The sequence below is a fragment of the Lutjanus erythropterus genome, chromosome 2, assembly GCF_056507025.1.
Source record: "Lutjanus erythropterus isolate fLutEry1 chromosome 2, fLutEry1.hap2, whole genome shotgun sequence".
Taxonomy (NCBI): Eukaryota; Metazoa; Chordata; class Actinopteri; order Lutjaniformes; family Lutjanidae; genus Lutjanus; species Lutjanus erythropterus.
The window spans coordinates 20,799,771-20,819,361 of NC_139318.1; the positions used below are offsets into that span (position 1 = coordinate 20,799,771).

Sequence of the window (19,591 nt, forward strand, 5' to 3'; positions counted from 1 at the left end):
TATAATGAAATATATTTGTAAAACCTTTCTTGGACCCAAAAAAGGAAAAATCTGTGACATCACCACAATGGAAAGTCTATGGCCTATCGAAAACTTGCATATGCCCAGAAGTAAACCTGGAAGCTAGAAACTTTTTTGACTTTTTTGGACTGAATAAGGCACCATCTTTGGGTCCAGTATCCAGGTCTTCATACATCCATGCATTCACCAGTCCGCCCCCCCATATCAGAGTGCGTGAAGCCCCTGTGCATGTGTGTGTGCTCACACTTGCAGGTGCCCGATGAGCTGTCCCACGGTGATCTCCTGAGCCACTCGGTGGTAGAGGCTGTGGCTGTTTAAGACCATGCTCTCGAGGATGGCGAGAGACCGCTGCAGGATGGACACGTCCACCATCGGCTGGTTCACATAGCCTGCAATCTGACAGTTGACAGAGGAGAAGACCAAGCAACATATAACTCTGAATCTTTGACATGTAAACTGTGTATTTCTGGTTCAATTCAATTGGAAGTATCTGTGTCGACCTAAGAAATGTTTAAAAGATTAAAAAGTTTCTTCTCCCAGTGAAAAAGAAAATATATCTGAAAACAACAGATACAGAGTTCAGAAAGTTTTCCCCTGAGTGACAGTGAAGGCCACACTGAAGTTTGCAGAAGAAGACTAGTCACACATACACTGAAGGAGCTCTGCACAATGCGGGGAGTTGCTAGGCAACAGCACCCACTTATTTCCGGTACGTAGGAAGAAAGGAGGGTAACGTAATTAAATAAAAGTATATGAATAAAAATACAGACCCTGAAACTTTTAAGAGTGGAGATTTGTCCAGTGAAACTGTAATGTGTCAGATGAATGGCTCTTTTTTTGGACGAGGTACCTGTTTGATGAACGAGAGCGAGATCAGGTCCCAGGACACAATGCCGTGATCCATAAGCTCCAGGAAGGCAGTGAGAGTGAAGGCCAGCATTTCACCAAAGCTGAAAGAAGCACAGAGCAGTGAGTGCAGATCTTTTCACATCATCTGAGCGGGTTCAGATCTGACTCAACCTCAGCATCAGTGGCTTTAACCATTTCCAGCACTAAACGCAGCATGAGCCAGGTGTAGGACTTCCAACTCTTACACAGGTAATACTTCACACTGTCATCAATCACCATTAGAGAAACTAAATCTGTGCTCACTGGGTGCCACTCTCAACCAGACGTGCCAACGTCGCGATGCCCTCCATATTGATGAACTCTGTGGCGAAGGTTGGGTCTGCGGACAGCTTGGCGAGCTCTTTCAGAGCCTCCAGTCGAGCGTCGATACCGTGGGACTGAATCCTCTCCAGGAGCTGACGAGCAGCACGAGCCTGTCGGCCACAAAAAAATGCAAATGTGATGTTCATGATTAAGTTTGCGTCACCAACGAATTCACTGAATCATGAAGGTCTTTAAAGGGACAGTTCATCTCCAAAAATTAAAAATACATATTATTCCCCTATATTCCTGCTGTTCCATCTAGATTTCTTTTTATGAGTTGCTGAGTTTTGGAGATATCAGACCTTGTTGTGAGCAGTTTCATGAAGGGACTACTTTTTTTCTGCAGCAGAATCACAAGGTCTGCGGATTATCTTGAGTAACCAGCTCATGATTTCAGGAAAGACACATTGCTGTTGAGTTTTTCAAATGAATTTTTTGTTGCTTTGAGCACCACAGGACTGGTGCTGTGTAGTTAAGTTATACTGGAGAGAAGGCAGACATCTCAAAAACCCAGCAACTCATGGATTCATGGCACTACAAGCCAGTGGAAAAATATGTATTTTTGTACTGTCCCTTTAAAGACTCATGTAAAAGTTCTTACAATATGTTTGTGGTTGTATTTGTTCTTTCTGTTGGATTCACATATTTGAACACTGATGTACTCCTTCTGTGTACATTCAGGTCTAAGTAACTACATTATCAAAGTGCTGTTGAACAAGTACAGCTAGTCTGATGAGTTGTCACCCAAAACAGAGTGCCAGAAGTTAAAGGACCAGTGCGTAGAATTTAGGGGCATCTAGCAGTGAGCTTAAAGATTTTGAACACCTCGGCTCTTCCCTCCTTCCAATCTTATAGGAGAAACTACAGTGGCTGCAAAACTTGTGCAAACTGTAGTAACTGTAGATATAAACAGCAGCATCTTGATTCTCCAAATCCACGATTCAATTTGACTTTCAATTATAAGATCACAATTTAATTAAATGCAACTTTCAATTTAAACAGATTTTTTTTTACCATTGACAGCTTTTCTATTGTTACACCAAAGAGTCTTGATTTGTAAAGATCAACATGTCATAATTTTTTACGCCCTGAACATACATTTTCAAATTCTTTGTTAAAAAAAAGTTCGAAAAGTGCAGCTGCTGGTTACCAGTAAGCTAAACTATGTCATCTTGGAGCTGCTGCTTTATTTTGCTCTTTCTTCGGAAATGCACCAGAACACACCGAGGAGAAAAAGAAATCTAGTGAGAATAAGGGGTGCTGCTTTTGAATTCAATCCATTTTTGATTTTCAATTTAAATTGCGATGAAAACACTACTATTCTTAATTTCAGGTGATTATATACAGATGAAAACATTTATGAATATTATATTTCATTCCTGCCATAATCTGCCGATAAATACCTGTAAAATCTTACACACTGGACCTTTAACTTTTTGTTTTACATTCCAAGGATTTCTTTTTGTCGAATCAACTTCATAAGACTAAAATATATGAAAAGTAGGACACATGACATAATTCATGTAATCACAGAAGTGTCTGAATTAGAGCTGTCATGATACCAGAATTTTAAACTTTGATACAATACTAGTATAAAAGACAATACTTAATACCTAATAATAAAAAATGTTTAAATCATTCAACAATCTGCACACAGTGCTGATATAGGAAATCATAGAAAAAGTCACAGATATGGTACAAAATTTAGCTGCCTGGTTGTGTTTAGGTGACTATGAAAGGCTAACAAGAGAACAAAATAAAACATAAAGGTCTTTATTGTTAGGAACTGAGGCACAAAACATAAAGACATGGACAATATGTTAAATATGACAACAGACAGTTTGGGTCTGTTTTATCATGTCTTTATCTTTTCTTCTATATAAGTTTGGCTGACTTGGGAATGTTGTAATGAATCAGAATTATTCCTGAAAGAGTGCACTGAGTAGCACTTTTGGTGTTTGGGTGTTGGAGGCGTGAGGCACACCCACAGAGCACTTTGGAGGCCGGGTGGGATTAGGAAGAATACATTATCATACATTATTATTCAGCGTGTTAGATGCTGGTATCAACTGTGGCAAATCAACTCCTTTCATTCTGTCTAAAGCACCGCTCTCCTACCGAGTACAGACAAGCGTGTCTTAAGAAGAAACTTGCAAGGCACAGAAAACTTTGTGACCTGCACAAAAGTAGAGCCTGATGATGCTCCTGTGTTAAGACCTTTTCAAGTCACGACAAAATATGAGTTAGAAAACAGAGCAAGGGGCCAAAATACACAGCGGTTAGTCATTGTAGAACTAAAAAAAGACACAGCTGAACAGGAATAAACAAAGCTGACTCACTGGTGAGATGGCTAACCGAAGGATGGTCCCGTTCTTGATTTCACCGCGACTCTAAAAGACAATAAAGGAGGAATGTTTCTACACAACCAGCACTCATTTACATTAATTTATTTTCATTTCAACACACAAGCTCAGGACAGAACAGTGAAGCTCACCTGCTCTGTGATATAAAGCTGAGGGCCGTCAGCATAACGCAGAGCAAACTGCTCGGACCCTGACAGAGACCAGCTGAGGACAGAAAGAAAATGTCTGTTAAGAAGTTAAAATGAAATAAATAAAGTGTTAGATACCTACTAAGGGATATGAAGTAAACATTGTTGAATGTTTTACTGCAGCTTCCTCTAGTATGCAGGAACAAAATGTTGTTGAAAGTCACATTACTCCCTCCAGCATTTACACAAGAGATTGTGGAGGAGAATTATTCAGTGGGTGTTAACAGTAAAGTGCAAAGAATTTTCAGTTTCAAATGGAAAAGAGAGGCAGTGGGTAGATACAGCCATGAGGTGGATGGATGGGTGCGATAAAATTTTGCAATATTCATCCCTAAAGTACAGGTTAAAAAAAAACCCCAAGAATAAATGATAGCAGATCTCTGTGTGTCAGTACCACACACATTAGATTATGGTACAGACAGGTACCAAAAAAATTATGCCACAGCACCCGCTGTCATCAAAATCACACTGAAGAACACTCAAAACACAAGTAGAAGTGGGACAAGCTGTTGTTTTGCCTGAGCAGCAGGTAGCACTTTAGCAATAAACAAGCTCAGCAGGCTGCATTTAAGGAATATAAACCTGGTTAAGGCTGGGTCACACCAACAAGGACTGATTTTTAAACCCTATTAAGTCATGGTTTAACTTTAAATTAAGTCTAAAATTAAGCAAGTATTAACCTTAAACTTGCACTGAGGAGGCTGAACTTGTAGAATCTCTGCCTTTTTGAGATGATTGAGAAAAATAATCAAATTCTTCTGAGAAAGTTAATTGACAGTCTTAAACCAGTTGTGTTTTATGATGCATCTCTTCTTTCTTTCACTCCAGTTGACGATTCGGCCAGTAAGTTTTTCTTGAAGGAAATAGAGCCTCTCTGGCAAGCGAGCCATCATGAGCAGGCTGGCTAGGCTAACTAATTATTTAGCTAGCTAGCAAACAATATATTTTCTTTTTAACTTTCTAGCTAGCAAACAATGCAATGTTTTGTAAAGGAATACAGAGAAGCGGAACAGTCTTCATCTACTCATCCAAACCACTGCAATGACCAAACTGACTGCAATTTTAGTTAATTCCTCCAATTAACTTAATATAACAAGATAAAAACAAGGTTGTAACACATTGTGATTTTGCCATCACTCAATCATTTGGTGACTGAAAAGAAAGTCAGACAATAAAAATCATTAGGAAAATATTAAAATGATGACATCATAATGCTTACCCATCACATACTTCCCGTATTATTGAGGACAAAGGTCTTTTCTGCAAACAGAAAAAAACATTGCAAACATTATAATATGAAGGGACACATGAATCATCATTAGTCATGTTTTTTTAATATCTCAACAATGTCAACACGTAAATAGAGCACATACTTTTAAAAAGCAAAATTACATTTACTAAATATATTACTCATGAAGAGTAATTTATTATGACAAACACTAAGGTACTTGTGTGTATTTTGCATTACTAAAAACGCATGTCTGCATTACTCATGCCTTTCACATTCAAAACAAATTAAAGCTGCATAATTCAACATTCAAATTGCTCTAAAGTTTTAGCCACTAACAGCTACTAGAAGTTATTAGCAGCAAACTGAAAAGGCATTTAATGTCACATTTTGCACAAACACAGACCTGGTCCATCTCTATAAGCTGAGCGTTAGCACCTGGCCATTCAATAGCCACCTTCACAATGTCAGCTGGGGGCGGCATGGCTGTCTTATCGTAGCACCCTGAGGAAGAAAAAAGAAGAAAAAAGAAATTCATTTTATCTCTAGTGCAACTTCACCTGTTGGGCAGTATCTGGGTCGATAACACCAGTCGATAAAACACCTTTTACTTCCCTCAAACACTGAATTACATTTATAAGTGACTCTGGAAAATAAAAAACATCATCATAACTGATAACTCACCTATTCCTATTCAGAATGTGATTCAAGTATTGTTGTATTATTCTGCACTGCCACAATATGTCAAAATGTTTAGACACTGCCTGAGTAAAAATATTTGAGAGTTTCTGGTGACTGATTAAGCTGAGAATAATATGAACTAAAGGTTATACGTCACCTAATGGGGAAGTGTGGAGGGGGTCAATCACTCTCACAGCTCTGCTGTGTAAACCACTGTGTCAGCTCCTCTGTGAACACACAAACCCACACAGCTGTCATGTCAGAGCAAAACCTTGTTTTCCTTAAAACCCAAAAGCTTCGGTTTTGCTCCATCCTGCATTTTCTCTCCTCTGAACTGAATCTGTCAGTGAACGGATCAATAAGCATGACTGTTTTACAAAACCACCCACACACGCACACACACACACAAATCTTGACTGGGTCGAGCCTTCTGCTTACTAGGCTCTGGGTTTGCTGTGCTTTGTTGCCTCTGACATGTTATTATTATTGCCAATCAACATGCCAAATATACATGTGTGTTACATCTTGCTTTAAGTTTTTTGAGATTTTACTTTTAAGTGTTCAACACAACTCTTCTATGGTTGGATCTGTCATTAAATAAATGTGAAGTAGAGTCTGACCCTTACATCACCAAGAATGATATCATCATACAGTTTTAGTTCCTGTTCGTTTCCGCTTAAAACCAGCCTGCATTACAGTAAAGTGATGCAATTTTCTGAAACTGCCATACTGTTATAGCTGTTCTATTATTTGTCTTTGCACACTTAGGCATTATATCCACATTACTCATGATTATCATTAAAAACCTTACTGTGTTAATATTTAGTGAAAGTTCAAATAGCTATCCCTACAATATTGTTGCAGTATTAATCAATACAAATTAGGCATTTAATCAAAAATAATTTGAGACATGTTTGAACTGCAAATAAGAAAACAAATGCAAAAGGAAAAAACTACAAATCAAGTTATACAATGGAAGTGCTCCAGGCCTCTAGGGGCAGTGCTGAGCTGATGTATCAAAGTATGGTATGGAGCAGATGAGGGATAAGAAGAAAGTTATTGATAAATTACCTGTTTTATTATCAGAATTTCATAAACACATATTGTTATACTGGAAAATGATATATGTACACAACTTTTCATGCCATAATACCACACTGTGAATTAGCAGATATATTTTGTACAGGAACAAATCCCCATTTTATGCAGATTGGTACGAGAGAAATATATGGTCTATAACTGACTTAATGGACGCTGACGGTAAACAGTTCTGCACTAAACATAATTTCAACCCCCTAGAGTCAGATTTCATTAAACTACACAAAGCACTTCCCCAACAATTTGTGTTCCTAACAAAAAATATAATGGCACACCAAACAACAGAACAACTGCCTTCACTGTCAATTCAAGGATTGTCAATCACGGATAAAAAAAAAAAAAATGTAATAATTATTTTATGAGGAACAGTTTCACTAAGAAAAAAAATATTCCCACACTGACAAAATAAAATCCTACACAAATTTGATAAAAAAAAAAAAAAAAAATCAGTTGACAGACTAAGAACAATGTACCTAACATTCCCCATGTCACCCAAAACAAAAGAGACACAATTAAAAATTATTTATCCCTCTAAGGAGCTACTTAGGGTACGTTTTAATTGTGATTATGATTTTTTCATGCCAATATGTACACACATTCTGGGTTGATGTCCATAAATGGATCAAAGAAAAAAAAAACATCTTTTCCAGATTGAATGATATAATGATATAATAATAATGTTGATTACTATGGTGTAAATTCAACTACTAACTATACTATATACTTATATACTGTTACTATTTTTATATTTCCTCTGCTTAAATTGTTCTTTTGTATCTTATATTGATACTTCTTTATATTTTTGCAATCCACTTTGCTGCTGTATATCATAAAATTTCCCCATTGTGGGATTAAAATAGCAATATGTTACCTTGTCTTACCTTATCTTAGTTTTCTCGATTAATTGATTGTCAGTAAAATGTGAAAGGTGAAAAATGTTTGTCAGTGTTTCGTGAAGCCCAAGATAAAGTCCTCAGATGTCTTGTTTTGTTCACAAAAGACAGTCAGTTTATTGTCATTAAGGACTAAAGACTTTCTTTCTGAAAAAAAAAAAAATATTCAAATAAACTAATCCATTATCACAATAGTTGGCAATGAATTTAATAGTTGACAAATAATTAGGAGTGTAATGATTCACTCATGCGTCCGATGCATCAGACTTTAATGTGTAAGATATGAGTGCATCGGTTCAGACAGCCTGTAATCGTAAAAAGCTGAACACGAATTGGAAACAAATTGATGCAGCACCAGCGTATAGATTCATCTCATTAGGATGTGCATACGTTTCATTTTTGGGATCAGGGAGCTGCCACTTTAACTTTACTGCCTGCACCGCTCCCGCTGGACGCCTGCTGCCGCGATCACAAAAACAAGCGCTCCCTCCTCCCTCTCCTGTGTCTCCTCTTCATTTACTTAAAACAGAAAAGAAGAAGTGACATTGTACCACATCGCACCACCAAACTTTCATAACGCACAAGTGTAGAATAAGTCTGGATTTTATAAGAAAGATGAGAAACTCTGCTGCAGATCATTTATGCAAAACGTGTCGGACAGCAGAGTACAGAGCCACGAGTCTGACCCACAGAGACGTCATGTCACTGTGAGAGCAGGTAACACTTCACTGTTCCTCCACACTAATCAAAACCACAGCACTCTTCATATGAAACAGAGCAGCAGATCATCTTACTGCAGAAATACTGATACTTTAAACAGTTTTAAAGTTTGTTCACAGATTCTCATTTAGGCCACAGGATCTCATTTACACATGAGATTCATAATAAGATGTTAACACCACTGTAATGTCTCCTTTCTGTCTCTACTGTTGCTACATTTAGTAAAACTATCAGGATTTTTTTTGCAACTAAAAGCATTCTACAAGTGCAGCATTAATTGAATCAAAATGTAAAGATTGACACACTGCATTGTCTTGTATTGCATTGTATTGTGACAGAGCTGGATCGTATCGAACCGAAATGTTGGCCATTTAAAGATTTATAAGACATATCGTATCATTGAACATATATCAAGATACGTATCGAATTGGTCTCAGTCAGTGAGACACACACCCCTACAAATAATGAATTAATCACTGCAGCTCTACTCAGGGAAAACACAATGAGCATTTCTCACATTTTTATAGACTGAACGATTACTCAATTAATCCTTAAAATAAGAGCAGTCGCTAATGAAAGTAATCAATGTTGCAGGACCACACACAGATACACACAGACTTATTACAGGATCCCTTGACTTTCTTCACATTTTGGATTTGAGCAATCAATAACTTGTATGTACCATATGTCACAAAAACTGTGCAGAAACAGTTACAAATTAGAACAAAATGGAATATAACTGTCTGGCCATCTGCTCTCAAATGACATTTTACAGCTAAAACTCATGCAGATCACATATTTATACTAACTCAACTGTTTAATTCACATCACTGCAAAGACAGGCTATTATTTACTAAAAAAAACATGCACTGACAAAAGACTTATCATTTGCAACGGCTGTTCTTAAATACAAGAACAAGAGAAGCAATGGCAGGGACTAGTCCTGGCCAGCAGAAAGACATCTCTCTTTCTGAATAGCTGCCTGACAGGCTCTGCTGGTGATGGGAGGAAGGTGGTAAAGAAGAAAAAGACACTGCTGTTCTCCAAATGACTCTTCGCATTCAGGGTGCTTTCAGGACACAAAACACTTTGTGTGGCTACAGCTGCTCATTTTAAAAGGATAACTTAATCATTACCAAACTGTTACGAATGAAACAAACCAACCTGAACCCGCCTGAATCGACGACTGTCTTCCCCAGAGATTTACCAGCATCATGCTACATTTCTAGCACTGCAGCAGAGTCTTTTCTAAGGAGCTTGAATGTTTGTTTGATTCTATAAATATGCCCGCCTGTCGGTTTACATCTGCAATGTCTCTGACGTCTGACATCGTTGTCCTTTGATCACTTGTAAAATACAGGATATTTTGCTCCCAAACACAAGTTTATTCTTTTGACATAACACACTCTGACTCTCAAAGACGTCTCAAAGCTGGAATAAAATTTAAGCTGTGGTACTATGAATAATAAGCGAGCATGAATCCTTTCATCTCAACGCATTTGAACCACGGGGTTGCTGCACTGAATCCTCCAAACAATTTGTGAAAAATTAAGAGCGATTAACAGCCTGAGACAGGGTGATACACTGTATATGTGATTAACATCAGTGACAACAAATTAAGGTGGATTCTGCAAATGATACAGAGTGAAAACTGCCAATTAAACTCAGATTCCAAGCAGCCATCTGCACGAGAAACTGCACCGCCTCCGCATCTTCAAGCAGAATGTCAATCACATCACTTAAAGTGTGATCTCTGAGCCTGCCCTGCTGGAAAAGTTTGTTCTCACACAAAAAAATAACATGTTTTCAAAATGTTTTCCACAGGTTCTGCTACTAATCTACTTTTCAGCGCTGACATTTGACTCAAGTTTTGCACAATGATGAGTTTACTGCTGTGTTGTTATCTATGCAAGATAGTTGTTTTCCTGAGGAGCTAAGCAGCATTGTGTCGTTTGTAGGGCTACAGCTGCCAACAACTAGTCCATTAATCACTTAGTCCACAGAATGAAAATTAATCATTAACTATTTTGATTATTGATTAATTGTTTCAGTAATTTTCCAAGCAAAAATATAAAGCATTTACTGGTTCTAGTTTCCTAAATGTAAGGATTTGCTGCTTGTCTTTGTCATTTTTGGTAAATAGATTATTTTAGGATTTGGGCTGTCAGTTGTACAATAGTATTTCTTTGTGAAATAAATGAGATTGTATGAGACTATATATGTATGTATGTATGTATGTATGTGTATGTGTATGTGTATACATACACATAGATAGATAGATAGATAGATAGATAGATAGATAGATAGATAGATAGATAGATAGATAGATAGAACATATATATATGTTATATATGTACACATATATATGCTATCTGGAAGTTTAAAATGTCTTACAATCCAATATATCATTGGCATAATACTGTCAAATCCTCCAATTCTTTCTCAGACTCTTGCACAGAGCAGTGCCACACCTGCAAATGAAACTGGAGCTGAACCATTATTCACTTATAGGTTAACATAACTTTCACAGAACTCCTGGGAAGAATGTGAGGCTAATAAAAAGCCAGCGAACAGGCAATAACACTGTCGGGTCCCTGATTCTGCTTACAAAGGCCCATGACAGAAATTAATGAAAAACTAACATGTTAAAAGCACAAGTAATGACTCATAGCTTGAAACCAAGCATAAAAGGGTTATTAAATGATAACACATCTCTGCGCTAAAGAATTAGGAATATAAAGCCAGTTTGGAAGAGAGAAATCACTGCATATACCGTGACATGATACATCTTGTGAAACCTGGCTGCTGCTTTTTTTGTTTGGCAGTTGTAGCTGATTCTAGTTTACACAAAAAAAAACTTCTGCAACAATTACTATCTCAACATTGCAAATGTAAGGTAGTGGTGTAATTACGGTCCCATTCCATTTAGTGTAGCAGAGCCTTGTGTTAGTGATAACATTAACAATGGCTCAGTTCTATTCAAGTGTCCCAGTAAGTTAAAGCAGTGTGACAATGAGCCGCCACGCACAACACCAGGCCCCTGAAATGAAGCCAAATAAATTCAGCCATCATAAATATTTACACCTCGGCTTTTCCTACTGTGACAAAATTTTCTCCATGAAAACGGCTATTGGGTCAACCCACAACTAAAGCTCGACAAAAAAATGAGCATATAAAGTAAGGAAGTATCACTGCAGGCCACATAAAAACAGGAAAAGGTGTACTAACAGTACAGCACAGTTTTATTTAGATGCCCCACAAAGCACCTGAAAAAATGAAATATCTGAGGTAATCACAACACAACGTCACGTGTGCAGGCCACCAAATTCTTCTCCTAATAATATAAGGTATCTTGTTCCATTAAATACATCTTCAACTCATACCTCTAAATACTGGCCTATGACTAAAAGTGACAGCCCCAACAGGACCCTCAGATTTGGTTTTCTACATATCAGATCACTGATCACCAAATCTTACTGGTAAATGATTTGATCCTTCAGAACAATCTGACATGATGGGTTTTGGTAAAACATTGCTTGAACGAAATGTTTTCTTGACTCCTTTCACTATGAAGGCAGGTCGTTGTTGTGGAAAATCTGAAAATAAAGATAGAAATCATGACTGAGATTGTCTTTGTGGAGTTTTAATAGAGCTTTGCAAAGGATCAGTACACAGTCGCACAGAAAGCGTAAAAGGAACTGATAATGAGTCAAGAATGTAAATCTGTCTTATAGGGTTAGGAGATGAAGGAGGTTGGGTCAGGATGGACCTGAAGTGCTTATCAGGAGAGTCAGGATGTGATTGTGTTATCAGAAGTTGTTCTTCCAAAGGGAGAACAGCTGTGTGTTCAAGGACAAGTAACCAGTTAGTGCCTGACAGAACATGAGAAATAACTAAGAGGAACAACAGTGACCAGTTTTAATTTTGTAATTTTCCCACTACATCGTCATTCCCAAATTATTAAAGTCGAAGCCTTCTTGTCTGCTGTGAAAACCTGGATGTCAGGAATTCTAATAAAAAAGACATGCTGGTCATTGACCTGGCTCGATATAGACACCTGTCTCATCAAGTAACAGTAATTCTTAACAACTAAGGGATTTTTAAATGTTGACAGCCAAGAATCTTGGTGTCACATTTGACCCTACCTCTCTTCTGAGCAGCATAGTTATCACTAAGTCACCTTTTTGTGTAAAATAGCTAAAATGAGGTCTTTTCTGTCCATGGCTGATGCAAAGACAATAATTCACCCTTGTTTCACCCAGACTGCTGTGTAATTGTACTAAGAGTCGTTCAATGGTTCAGGATGCTGCAGCTTGAATCTTGGCTAAAACTAGAACATCTGTCCACATTAAACCAATTTCAGCTTTTTAAATTTCCTTTATCCTCTTCACATAACAAGATTATTTAATTAAGATACACTTACAAGTCTTTTTTGCTTAAAGCAGATAACAGTCATCTACTTCTGTCTGTCCCCACAGTTGGAAAGAAGTCAGCAAACAAGCACTTTTTCTATTATCTCTGTTCCTCTGGAATAATCTCCCTGCTGATATCATACAGTCTGACTTTGTTGAGGTCTTTAAATCCAAACTTTATAACTCATATTTTTGTCTTAACTTTACTGCTGAAGAGGAAGTCTTGTGATTCAGGTCTGTTTGGCAGCACCTGCAAAATGCCTGATATCCTCCTGGATCCATATTCTTCATACAGTGTATATACACAATCTATTTATAATTTTATTGTCTTGATTGTACATACTGTAATTTTACCATGTTGGTCTATTCACACGAAGTCCTCAAAGAAGGATCCCTTTCTCTGTTTGCTCTCCTTGATCTTTCTTTGAAATGTTTTTCCCCTTTAAAAGGGTTTCTGGAAAGTTTATCTTTATCTAAAGTGCAGTTCTAAAGATAGAGGATACCCTGTGGTGAATATTGTGATATGAGATATTGGCCCACATAAATGTGTTTCCTTGACTTAACAAAATGCAGGGACAGAACACAGATGCATGCTGATGAAAAGCACAAAGTGAAGAGATGGCAACTCTTTTATCCTTGATACTGTTTTCCTTTTTTGTTTTCTGTTTTTCTACAGCCCTGCCATGAAATATGACCACAAATACATGAAAAGAATCTTGCCACAAATTACAAACATTTGCTCAACAAATATATCAAAATACAGATATATTGATATTATCACATTTTAGGTAGCCTCAATATGGGTCTGACTTGACCCCCCTACACTGAAAAGATGAAATCTCACAATAAAATTACATATTAAACAATATATTTCAAGTACTTCAAATACACACATATAAGCTTAAAGTATTTTGTTACTAATCACTTCTTTTTTCTGTCCAGCAAAATACTCAGGGGGAATTAAATTTATATTTAAAATACATTTATTTGAAATACTTCCCATCTCTTCCTGTCACCTAAGTGGTTTGTGACTGGATACTAGGCTGCTGTACTGGGAGGTTTTAACTGAGACCGCTTAGCAACAGCTATCTAACTGGACACGCTGTGCTGGTGGTGCTGGTAGCATAGCAACAACAGCTAAAGGAGCTCCAGCCTGAAAGGAAATCCCACAGTGTGGTCTCTGAGCCTCAATTCAAAACACTCCCAACTTCTTGTGTCCCCCACCGCATACTTTTCACCGCGACCCGGATGTTTCTGACGCCATTTTACTTTTCCTCTAATGTGGTTTGGGGCTCCTGTCTGGGCTGGCTCAAATAAAAGATTCACACATGTTAGCTGTGAAGTGCCTAACTTGGTCGTGTCTGGAAAGGACCCACAGACCCGCGAAAACTCTCGCGAGAGTGACCATTTTAATAGAAACCATGACATTTCACTGACCCTAACAAAGTCTTTCCTGTTCCTATGTGCAGCCAAATCTTAACCACAGCGGTGTCATATTATAAAACATTATTAGTATGAAGACGGTCCACGATGAAGAAACAACGTGCACAAATCTCGCGAGAGTTTATCAAATCTAGGGATCCCTTTTAAACACGACCGCCTAACTTTTACAATAGCTAGTTAGCTAGTTAGTTGGAAGTGGCGCCCCCTCTGGTCATACGGTGCTTAGTGAGAGACGACTGCTCCGTTAGTGGAGAAAAAGCAGCTTTGTTAATTTGCTGTAACCCTCTTCTCATAAAACAGAGGATTAAATTAAGACAAATTTAAAGTCTTTTAACATGAGGCGCGGTGACAGTCCTCCGCTTAGATGTTAGGAGATGTACCGTTTTTTGGCATGACCTGTTAGCCATCATCTCACAGACGTCTGTAGTCACCGTTCTGTCAATACGAGCTTATTGTAACAGAGGGCTAAACACAACTTATAAAAAGGTTTAAGACCTGATCATCGATGATCGATCAGGTTGGGCTGGAGCTATGGTAACCAGAAGGGAGCCCACAGACTGATGCAGTAACGACTGCTGTATGCAACCTTCTGATCTTCAGCGAAATCAATCACAACTCGTTTACTTTATCGATAAATGACACAGCGGCGAGGACAGACAGCACCGCCTCTTGCTATTCTGCGCGAAAGTGACATTTAACAGTAAACTCACTCGTTATAACAGTCAGCAGCAGCGTTATTCCTCAAAAGGCGGCTAATGTGATTCAGTCATCCAGCTCAGTTCCCGTCTGTTCCTCCATTGCAGTCAGTCATGATGCAGCCTGTTTCTCCCTTCAGATGATGTCCTGAGGCTATGTGCCTCTTCTTTAACCGGCTGAACAGTTATAACTGAGGGCTACTTAGCTACTAATGTCGATCCTCACTGTTACTCACCCTGCGTCTGGGCCATCGATGATGCTCTCAGTCAGTATCCCCCTCCTGTCTCTCTCTCTCTCTCTCTCTCTCTGTCCCTCTCTCTCCAGTGAAGTACTTTTGGAAAGGAGACACATTTCCACGCCTTGTAGGCGGGACACCATGTAAATGTCACCGTCTGTAAATGAGGCAGCCCTTCATCTCTATCATCTGTACGCACTCAAACTGACATCTTCCTCAAACACTTGTCTGCTACAGCAAGGAAGATGCGACATCACCGTTTCTGTGTGTGTTTGGTTTATGCAGGTGCAATAACTGTCAGTCAAGCTCTTTCACAGCGGTATATAGTGAGGCTTAATTAGGCATCCAGCTGTACACACAGAAATATATGTGATCAATTATTCTTTTTCTAATTTCATTTATTTATTTTTTTTATCTTAATATTCCTCCTAAGTGGTTTGTGCCATTCTGTGAAGCAAGGCAAAATATTTGTTATCATATATCATATTTTTTGTTCATGCAAATCATCAAATATATTTAAGTGGTGCTGTCACAGACTAACGCTGTTGACAACATTTACAGCATCTACAGGTTATTTTCGTTGTCGATTCATCTGTTGACGTACCACTTAGTTGTTTAGTCTATAAAATGTTTTTTTTTTAATGATGAAAAATGTCAATCAGTGCTTCCCAGAACCCAAGATGACATCCTCAAATATCTTGTTTTGTCCACAACTCAAAGATAATCAGTTTACTGTCAGAGAGGAGTACAGAAGCCAGAAATTATTATATATAATTATTATGTATAGAAATCATTCACATTTAAGTAGGTGGAATCAAAGGATTTTTCCTCAGTGGTTTGTGCTGTTCTCTCAGTGCTGGAGGAACTGCAGTGAAGCAATGCAAATTATTTACATATTTTTAATTCATTAAAATTATTAAATGTATTTTGGTTAGAAGTTTTTAAGTTTGAGAGTTTAAAGAAAAAAGTTTTTTTTAATAAAAGGAGGAGAAGAGTTTAAACAAATAAAAGCAGAGTGTGTCATACTCGGGAAATCTCCATATGGTCTCAGTCAAGATGAAAATTGTTTATTCAGAGTCCTTAGAATCATGGCACTGAAGCAAATAAAAAAACGGTGTGGGAAAAAAACCCTCCAGATTTAATAAAATGGAAAAATAAAATTCAAGTACAACTCATGGAGAAAGTGACTCACAAAGTAAGGAATGTGCAAGATGTGTTTGGGAAAAGGTGGATTTTTAGATGATGGGATATTCCAACTAATTCTTGACTCCCTGTAATTAACATGTACCCTCTGCATGTATACATGCATATTTGTGTATGAACATGCATATGCATGTATAAATGTATCAATGTATAAATATGAATATATGTAATATACATAAGTGTGTGCAGTATCAAATGTTTGTCATGTCTTCCCATGTTTTCTGATTTCCTGTTTGTATTTGATTTATAATTTTGATTAAAAAATGTTTCTTATTATGAGTTGTAAACATGATTTGTGCCATTCAAGTCCAAATAAGGAAAACATCACACTGAGAATAACACTAAGCAGCAAATCTAAACTATGTGGTCTGTATGCTGTCCAGTTTTTGTCCTGGTAAACATATTAATTGATACTTATTTTGCTATGACACAGGATTTCACATCTGAATTCACATTTTAATATATTTTTGTGTTAGTATTATGTTGTAATGTGTGTGTGTGCATATATATATATATATATATATATATATATATATATATATATATATATATATATATATGTATGTGTATATATATATATATATATATATATATATGCATGTATATATATATATATATATATATATATATATGTGTGTGTGTGTGTGTGTGTAGAGAGAGAGAGAGAGAGAGAGAGAGAGAGAGAGAGAGAGAGAGAGTTCTATTTAATTTACCTAATTCAGTTTTTATCTACAGTTTTTATCTCTGACTACTGCTACTATTTCAGCTAATGCTCTTACCGCTGAACTGAGCTGACCTGTTCTTCTCCACTCACACGCTTCAATTCAGTGTTGACTGTGTTAACTTACATCAGACCAACAAAACCAAACTTGAGCTTAGACATTACTTAGAAACATGTCACAGACTACATCTGTACTCTCCGACGCAAATCCTGCAAACAGCTTAGAGACAGCTATAGTAGATAAATGTTTGTTATAGCCAATATTGTTATGATAGTGATGACATTACTCTTGCATCTGCTAAAATGTACAAGGCCAATAAAGGCTAAATTTTTCAGATCAACCATGTTTATCTTCCCATCAGTACAATTTTTATTACAAACTGTAGCAATGACAAGAACGGCCATTTTTACTTTTAACCAAGTCTTCTTCATCACATATTTACCTTTTTCTTCCAAGTTCTGACAGGCTGCAATACAAGTTATATACATTGAAAAATAACCTCCACAGCTGGAGAGCCCCCACATTAAACATGATGCACAGTAAAGACACCCAACGTGTAGTATTTTGATATTTGTTGTAAGATACATGATTTTAGAGTCTAAGATGCATCTTATGTCCCAAAATATTGAAAATCTTCAAACCTTTCTTGAGAAGCTTGCATGAAATTTTGCCAAACTTTTTAACTCATCTCTCTGATCCAGCAATTGTTTTCTTTAAAGGGACAGCTCACCAAAAAATTGAAAATGCTTAATTCTCCTTTGCCCTGCAGTGCTATTTATACATCTAGATATTTTTGTTGTGTTTTGCCGAATTCTGGAGATAGCGGCTGTAGAGATGTCTGCCCTCTCTTCAGTATAATGGAACTAGATGTCACTCAGTTTGTGGTGCTCAAAGCGCAAAAAAAAAAAAAAAAAAAATACATTCAGAAAATTCAACAGCAATGTCTCTTTACAGAAATCATGACAGTTATTCAAGATGATCCACAGACCTTGTTGTGAGCAGTTTCATTTAGGAACTACTTTCTTTTTACCATAGAAAGAAGATAAGTCCCTTATGATTTTTGCATTTTGAGCACCACACACCAAGTGCCATCTAGTTTCATAATATTCCAGAGAAGAAATCTCTTTCCAAAAATTTGCAACTCACACCCAAACAATCTAGATGTATAAATGGCAATACAGATAGGAGGAAAAATATGAATTTTTTGATTTTGTTTCGAACTGTCATTTTTTATAGTGTTGTGCAACACCTTTCTCTCCAAAATAGTTTCAACAAAGAGCTCTAGGCCCAGGCAAAAAGTCAAATACCATTGCATTCACATCACAATACATTTTTTATTGAGCACAGAAACCATGTGTACAGGAAAAATATCCACAGCCTCAACACTGGCTCACCTCATGGAATGGCTGCTGGTGACACTTGAAGGGGCAAGCAGACAACTGCACTTCAACTCACTGAGGAAACAACTTGTTTGAAAATTAAACAACAGCCGGATGTGTTTAGCTCCACGTTACATCTCATGCATGACATCAAAAATAGTATTTCTGACATAATAATTTTTCATCATCAACAAACACGGACATACCCGATCTCAAATGTTTAACAGGCACAGACACTGAGCTCAACTGCTGCTCTGGAAAGTTGAAGTTTAGAATCAGGTTTCAGGTACACCAGGTTTACAAAAGAAAAATCATCTTATATCAAGGCCTATCAGATGCATTTCAGTCACATTCTGCAGTTTATCCAGGAATCAAGTGTACCAGTATCCTCAACAGGACATTCACCAATAAAAAGATATTTCAGAACTTAAAGTTCTTTTACAGACTGTTCAAATAGTTCCCTTTTTAAACTGTGAGATATCACAGCATTTCTTCCATTCATACAAAAACAAAATAACTGACATAAACTTCAGAAATATGGGGAAAGCTGAGGGTGACAATACATCATATGACATTATCATTGATGGTGATTTACTGACATATACACCTCACTGCATCAGAGACACACAGGCAAACTGACATCAACAAAAAGCAGCTGTTTAAGGTTCGTAACACATGACCATACATGAGCACATGACAGCAGCGGTTCAGCCACACAAATGTTCCAAGAGTGATCGTTTTTGTTTTGTTTTGTACATCACTGCATCGTCACTGAGAACACATCAACACCGCAGACTCATTTTTGTTGCTTTGTTTGAACACATTTCTTTAAGCAAAGACAAAATGAGCCACAGAGAACTGAGCCTGCTGTAATTAAGTCTACAACAAAACAATGCCGAAAGGTTACAGTAGAAAAAAAAAAAGCATGTTCACTATTGAAAACCTGGCAGTAAACTGAAGATTTCTTAGAGGTAGGAGTTGGGCGTGGAATAAAGGTGCCAGGATTTATCCTTCACACATTAAAACTTGTGATAATAAAACATTATTTTTATCAACCATAAGGCCCAATCAGCATTGTCTACAGAAGTTCAGCAAAG

The 19,591-nt window shown here is 37.3% G+C and overlaps 1 protein-coding gene across 4 annotated transcripts in view; it reads right to left on the reverse strand.

The window, feature by feature from the left end:
* elmo2 (engulfment and cell motility 2) overlaps positions 1 to 15,272 on the reverse strand; it is a 30,448-nt gene extending 15,176 nt beyond the window's left edge. For 2 of the 4 annotated variants that reach the window (XM_084731541.1, XM_084731516.1), the window contains exons 1-9: positions 14,970 to 15,256; positions 5,851 to 5,920; positions 5,419 to 5,516; positions 5,004 to 5,044; positions 3,728 to 3,800; positions 3,573 to 3,623; positions 1,174 to 1,343; positions 872 to 971; positions 266 to 417 (exon numbers count right to left, since the gene is read on the reverse strand). In XM_084731541.1, coding sequence (XP_084587667.1) covers positions 266 to 417; positions 872 to 971; positions 1,174 to 1,343; positions 3,573 to 3,623; positions 3,728 to 3,800; positions 5,004 to 5,044; positions 5,419 to 5,496 — 665 coding nt within the window. In that variant the 5' untranslated portion in view covers positions 5,497 to 5,516; positions 5,851 to 5,920; positions 14,970 to 15,256. Of the gene's footprint in view, positions 1 to 265; positions 418 to 871; positions 972 to 1,173; positions 1,344 to 3,572; positions 3,624 to 3,727; positions 3,801 to 5,003; positions 5,045 to 5,418; positions 5,517 to 5,850; positions 5,921 to 14,969 lie in introns of all 4 variants that reach the window. The other 2 variants (XM_084731523.1, XM_084731532.1) reach the window with 2 other exon arrangements.
* Between the last annotated feature and the right edge of the window lie 4,319 nt (positions 15,273 to 19,591).